This window comes from Sorex araneus, chromosome 5, assembly GCF_027595985.1.
Source record: "Sorex araneus isolate mSorAra2 chromosome 5, mSorAra2.pri, whole genome shotgun sequence".
NCBI lineage: Eukaryota > Metazoa > Chordata > Mammalia > Eulipotyphla > Soricidae > Sorex > Sorex araneus.
In genome coordinates, this window is record NC_073306.1 from 75,139,970 (window position 1) to 75,149,963 (window position 9,994).

The 9,994-nt window shown below is 39.1% G+C and overlaps 1 protein-coding gene across 1 annotated transcript in view; it reads left to right on the plus strand.

Moving 5' to 3' along the window:
* LOC101548739 (calcium-activated chloride channel regulator 1-like) overlaps positions 1 to 7,309 on the plus strand; it is a 28,748-nt gene extending 21,439 nt beyond the window's left edge. The window contains exons 10-14 of the mRNA XM_004603620.2: positions 753 to 977; positions 1,502 to 1,772; positions 3,351 to 3,518; positions 4,236 to 4,475; positions 6,969 to 7,309. Of these exons, the coding sequence (XP_004603677.2) occupies positions 753 to 977; positions 1,502 to 1,772; positions 3,351 to 3,518; positions 4,236 to 4,475; positions 6,969 to 7,309 (1,245 nt within the window). The remainder of the gene's footprint in view (positions 1 to 752; positions 978 to 1,501; positions 1,773 to 3,350; positions 3,519 to 4,235; positions 4,476 to 6,968) is intronic.
* The last annotated feature ends 2,685 nt before the right edge of the window (positions 7,310 to 9,994 follow it).

Consider the following 9,994-nt stretch of genomic DNA (forward strand, 5'->3'; position numbering starts at 1 on the left):
ACCAGTCATCTGTTCTCAGGCACTTGGGGTTTTTTTCCAGATTCTGGCTATTGTAAACAGTGCTGCAATGAATATACAAGTGCAAATGTCATTTCTACTATACTTTTTTTGCCTCTCCAGGATATATTCCCAGAAGTGATATTGCTGGGTCAAATGGGAGCTCAATTTCTAATTTTTTGAGAATTGTCCATGTTGTTTTTTAGAAGGGCTGAACCAGTCAGCATTCCTACCAGCGGTGCAGGAGAGTCCCTTTCTCCCCACATCCACACCAACACCAGTTGCTTTTGTTCTTTTGGATGTGGGCCCATCTCTGTGGTGTGAGGTGATATCTCATTGTTGTTTTGATCTGCATCTCCCTGATGACTAGTGATGAAGAACATTTTTTCATGTGCCTTTTGGCCATTTGGATTTCTTCTTTGAGAAAGTTTCTGTTCATTTTATTGCCCCACCCATTTTCTGATGTGATTCGATGTTTTCTTTTTGTAGAGTTCAACTAGAGCCTTGTAAATCCTTGATATCAACCCCTTATTAGATGGGTATTGGGTGAATATCCTTTCCTATTCTGTATATATATTTTCTTTTTATTCTTCTACTCTGTATAATTGTTAATGCTCTTGAAAATTTTTTCAGAAAAATTCTTCATTATTTTAATTAGTTCTTTAAAAAATAGGTTGAGTTCTTAAAAATGACTAAATTGAAATTTTAACAACTTTTAACATCTGTTTTATGTGTTTATTATTTTTGTCTAACAGTTGGAAAGTAAAGCCATAAATATTAGAGGAAGGAGTTGGATAAATGGCACAGTGCCTGTGGACAGTACAATTGGAAATGATACTTTCTTTGTTGTCACATGGACAACTAAAAAGCCAGACATATTTCTCCAAGATCCAAAAGGAAAGAAATACATAAACAAAGATTTTGAGAAAGACAAGTTAAATATTAGGTCTGCCCGTCTTCGGATACCAGGTATTGCAGAGGTAAGAATATTTTTTTTCTCTATGCTTTATCAATCAGTTTTGAGAGGGGAGAAGGAAGTCAACACCTTACATACTCTCAATATTAAGATGGTAGCAATATTAAGATGTCATAAAAATGAAGCCTAATGGTATGATTAGGAATTCTTAGCCAAACTTCATGATATGAAATAGTGTATGAAAAATCATTACTATAAATTTGCTTGGGCTGGAGCGATAACACAGTGGGTAGAGCGTTTGCCTTGCACGTGGCCAACCCGGGTTCAAGTCCTCCATCCCTCTCAGAGAGCCCCTGCAAGCTACTGGGAGTATCTGCCCATGGCAGAGCCTGGCAACCAGTGGCGTATTTGATATGCCAAAAACAGTAACAAGTCTCAGAATGGAGACATTACTGGTGCCCGCTTGAGCAAATCGATGAACAACGGGACTACAGTGCTACAGAGCTACTAAATTCCTATATAACTTTGAATAGCAAACAAGGAGTAGGAAAATAAACAAGTCTCTCAAATAGGTTATTTAATTTTCAGACAGGCACTTGGACTTACAGCCTACTGAATACAGATGCCGACTCTCAGCTGCTAACAGTCACAGTGACCACGAGAGCAAGAAGTCCTACAACACTTCCTTTAACAGTGACTGCTCACATGAGTCAAAATACAGCACATTATCCTAGCCCCATGATCATTTATGCACAAGTCAGTCAAGGCTTTCTGCCTGTTCTGGGAATCAGTGTAACAGCCATTATAGAAAATAAAGATGGACATCAAGTAATATTGGATCTCTGGGACAATGGTGTAGGTAAGAAAACTCCCTCCCAAAATTTTAAATAGTATGATAGGTGCCAGAAAGATAATACAAAGGGCAGCACACTTGCCTTGCATGAGGCTGACCTGGGTTTAATCCCCAGCATACCATACGGTCCCCTGCCATAACTGATCCCTGAGCACAGAGCCAGGAGTAAGCCCTAAGCTCTCTTTTTTTTTTAATTAATTTATTTTATTGAATCACCATGTGGAAAGTTACAAAGCTTTCAGGCTTATGTCTCAGTTATACAAGCTTGAACATCCATCCCTTCACCAGTGCACATATTCCACCATCAAAAATCCCAGTATACCTCCCACCCCCTCACACCCCCACCCCTCCACCCCCGCCTGCGTAGCTGATAAATTTCACTTCACTTTCTCTTTACCTTGATTACATTCCATATTTCAACACAAAACTCACTATTGTTGGAGTTTCCAAAAAAAATAACAGCCCTGCTAACAAGGAAGCATTTGATAATTAGTTTTCCATTGCTGAGAATGAAGAGATATGAAGTCATGCAGCCGCTATTGTGGCTGCGCTGTTTGGGAGTTCTGTATTTTGGTATTTTAGTAACTGAGTCCAGGGAGATTTATCTTAGAAATTGCATCATTTCCCTTCCTGGGGCAGCATGGGGCTATGGCTTAGTTCACAGTCTAGAGACATTTCTGTGAGCAGCTGCTGGTACCAAAAGTAGTCTAGCTGGCCTCCAGATTGTGGTTGATTAGCATCAGAGCAACCACACAAACGTGTGGCCACCCGGGTCGCATCTCGGCAGAGAGCGTGCCAGTATCGCCCTGTCCTGAGATAGAGCCCCAGTCCCTCTGTTGCAAGTTCATGCCTCTTTTTTTTTTCTTCCCGCGCCACCAAGTTCATACCTCCTTAATGGTCCTTATAAAATGGTGGATGCCACGCCTTTTCGTTACCCCGAAAAGGAGAAAAAAGCTGAGAAAGAAAGACCTTTCCCCTCCTCGGCTGGCCTGGGGCTATAGCTTAGTTCCCCTAAGCTCTCTTTTGGTAGGGCCTTAAAACCAAAAGTAAGTAAAATTAAATAGTATGATAGTTGAGTCAGTGAGATGGCTTCAAAGGGCTATAGTCCGCGCATGCAGCCCTAAGTTTAATCCTCATTATCATAGCCCCCTGAGTACTGACGGCTCTGAGGCCTCCAAAATAAAAAATAATATTACAGTCACATAACTTAAAAATCAATATGTATTGATGGAAAACTAATTAAATATATTTAAATAAATTTAACTTTAATGTTAAAGCTTTTACTCCATAATCTTTTTCAGAGTTAAGCACATTTGCTTTCTTTAGATTTTATGAAGAACTTTAATTTTCCCATAGAATTGAAAAGGTATTTTTTAATTTTAGTGTCAAAGCTTTACATATTCTCTAGTTAACTTATTTTCCTTATTTTGATAACATTCCTTTATGTAGTTGTTACAACTACATAATGGACATGTACATTGAACAGTCCATTATGTACAGTCCATTATGTAACAGCTCATGAACAGTAAGAATGATCATTTTCTACTCTAATCGCTAATTATTACACTTTAATTCGATATCAAGGTGCTGATACTGTCAAGAATGATGGCATCTACTCGAGATATTTTACGGATTATCATGGAAATGGTAGATACAGTTTAAAAGTACATGCCCGGGCAAGAGATAACATGGCTAGGCTAAGTGTAAGAAGACTGAACAAAGCTCTGTATGTACCAGGCTACATTGAAAATGGTAAGTGGTGGGTGCTGGTGCTATAGTATAGTGGGTAGGGCATTTTCCTGTTATGCCGCTGACCCCGGTTTGATCCCCAGCATCCCATATGGTCCTCTGAGCACTGCCAGGAGTAATTCCTGAGTGCAGAGCCAGGAGTAACCCCTGTGCCTTGCTGGGTATAACCCACAAAGAAAAAAAAAAGGTGCCATTAAATTAGATATCATTTGTTTAGGTAACTTACATATAGTAAGCATCGAAAATAAAATGCAGTATGAAAAAAACCAAATGCATATCATTACATAATCATCCGCATGTTTCAAAAGTCTATCTATATTAGTGAACCTAATATAGCACTATGCTCCCACTTGCTTTGCTCACATATGCCTCAATTCATTCCATTTACAAGAGCACCTCCTGTGTGGTAAACTCTGTGCTAGATGTTAGAGCTACCAAGAATGTGACCCTTCAGTTTCCTCAAAGAACTTATAGTAGAGAGAAATAGATTAAAAGGCAGTTTTATGTCTCCTCATCAGTTTTAGCATGGCATCTCAATAATAATGTCTCCTGCTCAATTTTTAAATGATGTCAATAAAATAAGTCTTTTTTCCCACTAAAAGTTGTTACTTTTTTCCAATGTCTACTATTAATCACTGTTAAAACTCTTAAACTGCAATATGAGATTATAAGCAAGGCTATTGCAATACCATATGTTAAAAAATTGCTTTTTTTTTATAGGTAAAATTACAATGAACCCGCCCAGACCAGAAGTTGAAGATTCCACGGGAGAAATTAAAGTAGAAGACTTTAATAGAATAACCTCTGGAGAATCATTTACTGTATCAGGAGCTCCTCCTCCTGGTAATAACCCTCATGTGTTCCCACCTGGCAAAATTACAGACCTCGATGCCAAATTTAAAGATGATCATATTCAGCTTTCATGGACTGCCCCTGGCAAAGTTCTTGATAAAGGAAAAGGTAAGCTTAGCATTGATTTATAAGTTTTTATCAAGTTGAAATTAATTGACCAAACTTTATATTTTAGGGGTACAATTACATAGACATTAAATTTTTAAATATACTGTAAGAAATTTCAGCATCTTTCACGTCCTGCTTATAAATAACACAGAATGTTTACTGTAGCCATTATTCCCATATTTTAATAGTTGAACACTAGAACTCAAAGTGACAATAAATGGACCCAAGTTATTTTTTAAATTTGCTATCCTAGAATTCTAACATACTCTTGTCAGATTATGTTCCAAACTGCTTCACATCTTAAAAATTATGTTGTGGGGCTGGAGCGATAGTACAGCGGGAAGGGCGTTCGTTTTGCACGCAGCCAATCTGGGTTCGATCCCCGGCATCCCATATGGTCCCCCAAGCACCACCAGGAGTAATTCCTAAGTGCAGAGCCAGAAGTAACCCCTGAGCATCTCTGAGTATGACCCCCCAAAAAATTATGCTGTGGAATAATATAAACAGAATCAACAGCTTTCCTTTGAATTCCCGCCTAATAATGAAAAAATGTTCTACTTGTATGTTCACATGGTTTTGTTCATTTATATTTTGTTGGATTTTCAAATACTGTTAGTTCTTTAAAAATAATCCCAAATCTCAACAGAATGGTAAGTGCATAAGACACAAACCAGAAGCTAATGATATGGTATACATAAGACCTAAAGCCCCTGACGGAGGATCATCTTGCAAGGTTTATCTTTTAAAATAAAAATCTTCAGGAAAAACTTTCCCTGATCTAAGTCATGGAAAATGAGAGAAGAAAAGTGTGTGTGTGGGGGGGGAAGGGGGGAAGGAGTGAGGAAAAATGCCAGCCATAGGGAAGCTTCGGAGGGTGGAGGGCAGTGATGGGAGGGAAACTGAGGACATTGGTGCTGGGAAATGTACACGTATACACTAGTGGAGGGATGGGTGTTGGAACACTGTATGACTGAAACCTAATCATTAACAGCCTTGTAAGGGTCTATGTCACAGTGATTCCATAAAAAAAAATTTTTTTTAAATAAAAGAAAAATGAGAGAAGTTGGCTAAGTGAAGATGTCCCTTAGAGAGATGGGATAGCATGCAGGTAAACAACTAGCTTGAAGTACTTGGCCATAGAGTTTAAACAAAGTTCAAGACCAAGATGCCTGATTTACTTAAAGTTCCTAAAAAATAATTGACTTTTAAAATTACTTCTGTCTTGTTTTTAAATTTAATTGAATTTAATTACTAATTGAATACCCATGATATTCAATTGTTGTGCTAGGATAATAAAATCTTTTAAAAAAGCAAAATTCAACCAATCTTGCTATTTTCTCCTAAAAGTAAAATAAGAGCAATATGCAATACTGAAAGACTTACTATCTCAAGGCTTATACGATTGTCACTGCTGAAAGGTTATATATTCCAAAGTCTTTCTTCTGTGTTACTATAAACTCCTGCTGTATTCTCTCAAAGAAAAAGAAGATTTTTAATCTCTAATTCACAAGATAGGTTTTTAAAGTTACATTTCTGATTAACATTATCATTTCTTTAAAAAATCATTCAAACGAAAAAATATTGAATATCTATAAAAAGTTTTTTATTACTATCATGTTGAAAATTTTTATTGTGACTCCTTTTGAAATACACTTTCACATATTATCACTGTATCACTGTATCACTGTCATCTCATTGCTCATCGATTTGCTCAAGCAGGCACCAGTAATGTCTCCATTGTGAGACTTGTTGTTACTGTTTTGGGCGTATCACATATGCCACGGGTAGCTTGCCAGGGTCTACCATGCGGGCGAGATACTCTCAGTAGCTTGCTGGGCTCTCCGAGAGGGGCAGAGAAATTGAACCTGGATCAGCCATGTGCAAGGCAAACGCCCTACCCGCTGTGCTATCGATTCAGTCCCTTACATATTATAATCAAACATATAACACAAACCAAGAAAAAAATCTTTATAATATTACTTCCATTAAAAAATTCACAAATGATGTTAAGTGACTGAGTTTAGTTCTACATTCAATTCAGTCAAAGTTAAGCTTCAGTTCAAGATTGGGGTTACAAGGAATGTGTGTCATTCTGATGATAGTAGGTAAATGAAAAAAAATTATTCCACTTGGATAATAGGAAAGAAGGCATTTACCTGTACATAACCACAAAAACCTGAAAAACTCAGGTTTCTAATTTCCATTTCTCCTTGTAACAAATATGAAGAGGTTGTCGTTATTAAATGTTACCTGCTCTTCCCTCCTCTGGTACTGCAAAAGAAGATAGCAGTACCACAAAACATAAATAAATGAAGGAAATTAGGTAATCTTTAAGTACTTAAATTCTCTAGGACTCAATTTTCATTACTACAAAAATATACAAATTAACAAAACCTAGAATATGTTTCTGATAAATACATAAATGTAAGGCATTATAGTGACAAAAAGTCATCTTACTGATTTTAATACACAGAAATGTTATTTGCTTTCCAGCCAACAGCTACATTATAAGAATAAGTAAGTGTTTCCTGGATCTCCAACACGATTTTGACAATGCTGCTTCAGTGAATACATCTAGTCTGAGGCCTCAAGAAGCTGGCACAAGAGAACATTTTGAATTTAAGCCAGAACCATTTAAAGTAGAAAACGGCACCATATTCTATATTGCAATTCAAGCCATCTATGAAGCGAATCTCACCTCAAACATTTCTAACATTGCACAAGCAAACAAGATTATTCTTCCACAGGAACCCAGTGTGCCTGCTCTGGCCAACAGTATTTCTGCAATCAGTTTGGCAAGCATTGGATTAGCTGTGATTTTGTCTGTATTTTAAATTATGAAGTGCATGATCTAAAAATTAATATTGGGGCTGGAGCAATAGCACAGTGGGTAGGGTGTTTGCCTTGCATGCAGCCGACCCGGGTTCAATTCCCAGCATCCATATGGTCCCCTGAGCACTGCCAGGGGTAATTCCTGAGTGCAGAGCCAGGTGTAACCCCTGTGCATTGCCAAGTGTGACCCAAAAAGAAAAAATTAAAATTAAATTATATTAAATTAAATTAAATTAATATTATACATCACTGTATCACTGTCACTGTCATCCCATTGCTCATTGATTTGCTCGAGCAGGCACCAGTAACATCTCTATTGTGAAACTTGTTGTTACTGTTTTTGGCATATCGAATATGCCACAGGTAGCTAGCCAGGCTCTGCCATGCGGGCAAGATACTCCTGGTAGCTTGCTGGGCTCTCCGAGAGGGGCAAGGGAATAGAACCCGGGTCAGCCACCTGCAAGGCAAACACCCTACCCACTGTGCTATCGCTCCAGTCCAATATTATACATACATGTTTAAATTTATTTAAAATTAAATTTACACATAGCATAACATGTACTATAAAAGTAAATGAAGGGGATTATAAACTTCCTAATTAATTGAACTGAGTACTAATTGAGTTGCTAAATATAAATCAAAATGAGCTATCAAAATAAGAATATTTCCTATACTTAAAACATTAATATGTGGGGCTGGAGTGATAGCACAGCGGGTAGGGCATTTGCCTTGCACGCGGCCGACCCGGGTTCGAATCCCAGCATCCCATATGGTCCCCCAAGCACCACCAGGAGTAATTCCTGAGTGCATGAGCCAGGAGTGACCCCTGTGCATCGCCGGGTGTGACCCAAAAAGAAAATAAATAAATAAATAAATAAATAAATTCTAAAAAAAAAATTAATATGAAATAAAATATAATTTTAAGATCCATAATGCAGTCAGTGGCTTAGCATGCCTGCCTTGCAAGCATATCATCATGAGTTCAAATTCCCAGTGTCCCACCTATGCTTAATGCAGTCCTGGCAGCTCTGCTGTTTGGGCCACGCAGCTTTGTTCTCTGCCATCCTCAGTGCTACAGGTAATTTCCAGCAGCACAGAAACCAGGTGTATGTAAGCACAAATAAAAGAATGTGACCTCCGATAGCACTGCAACCAAAAAGATGCAGGAAGTGCACTCACTGGTAAGCACGTACGTGTGAGCACTACAGGGTTTCCTGGCAAGCATCATGCCCAGAACTTGTGCCCCTCAACTAAGAATGTGACCCTCAGTGAGCACTGTAATTATAAAGGAATGTAAACTTCAATGGGCATTACAGCTGAGTATGCAAGCACCACAACTGACATGTGACCGCAATGAGCATCATAACTAAAAATAAATATGCAACACCCAGTCATCACAGCAATAACCATCTTAGCAACAACTAAGGAAGGGAATCAAAAAAGGAAATGCAGTTTGTACTCATGGACTTTTTAAAACACAATTCCAAATTTATGAAAACCAATAATTCTGGTCTAACAGGCAAAGCGCTCAGGTGATATTACTGCCAAGTCACAGCAGGAAAAAATATCTGAAAAATTGAAAATCGACTCTTCTCAGACCCATCTGTCACTGTCACTGTCATCCTGTTGCTCATCGATTTGCTCAAGCGGGCACCAGTAACCTCTCCATTGTGAGACTTGTTGTTGTTACTGTTTTTGTCATATCGAATATGCCATGGGTAGCTTGCCAGGCTCTGCCGTGTGGGCAAGATACTTTCTGTAGCTTGCCGAGCTGTCTGAGAGGGGTGGAGGAATCCAACCTGGGTCGGCCGTGTGCAAGGCAAATGTCCCACCATCTGATCCAGCCCCCATCAGAGAATGGAAATCTTATCTCAACTCACTGCTGGCACCCCCCAGCGCCCAAATTAAAGAGATACATAAATACAGAACATCACTGCTTAACAGAAACAGAGGTCCAGGAGTAGAACTCCATTGCTGAAGGTATCACCAGCAACATTTAAATATAAATAAATGATGAATTGCCAGAAGTTCAATGAGATTAGACACAGCCCCAAGGGTTAAGCACATTGTTTGCAAATGAAGGCCAGAACTACCTGGGCCCCAGAGAAACTGCCACCCCCAGAGCCAGAGCAACAGTGCACTCACCCCCCAAAAAATAAAACAAAACTTCCAGACAACCATAGAGGACAATCCACACTGTCCTGGACTTTCCCTTCTGAAGTTCCACCAAGTATTTAGAGTGAGGCTTGCAGAAAAAATTCCTCACTAAGTCCATGATGGTTGGAGGGATCGTTTGGGATGGAGCTGTGTGCTGAAAGTAGATAAAGGACCAAGTGTGATAGCCTCTCGGTATCTATATTGCAAAACATAATGCCCAAAAGTAGAGAGAGAATAAGAGGGAAATTGTCTGCCATAGAGGTAGGGGGAGGGTTGGGATGGGGTCTAGGGGGGATACTGGGGACATTGGTCATGGAAAATGTGCACCTGTGGAGGAATGGGTGTTCAATCATTGAATGACTGAAACTCAAACATGAAAGCTTGTAACTGTATCTCAAGGTGATTCAATTTTAAAAAAAATGTTTAGCATGGGGGTGGGGTCGGAGAGATAGTACAGTGAGCAGAAGTGCCTGCCTTGCACGTGGCCAACCCAGCTTCAACCCCCAGCACCCTATAATGCCCTGCCCCCC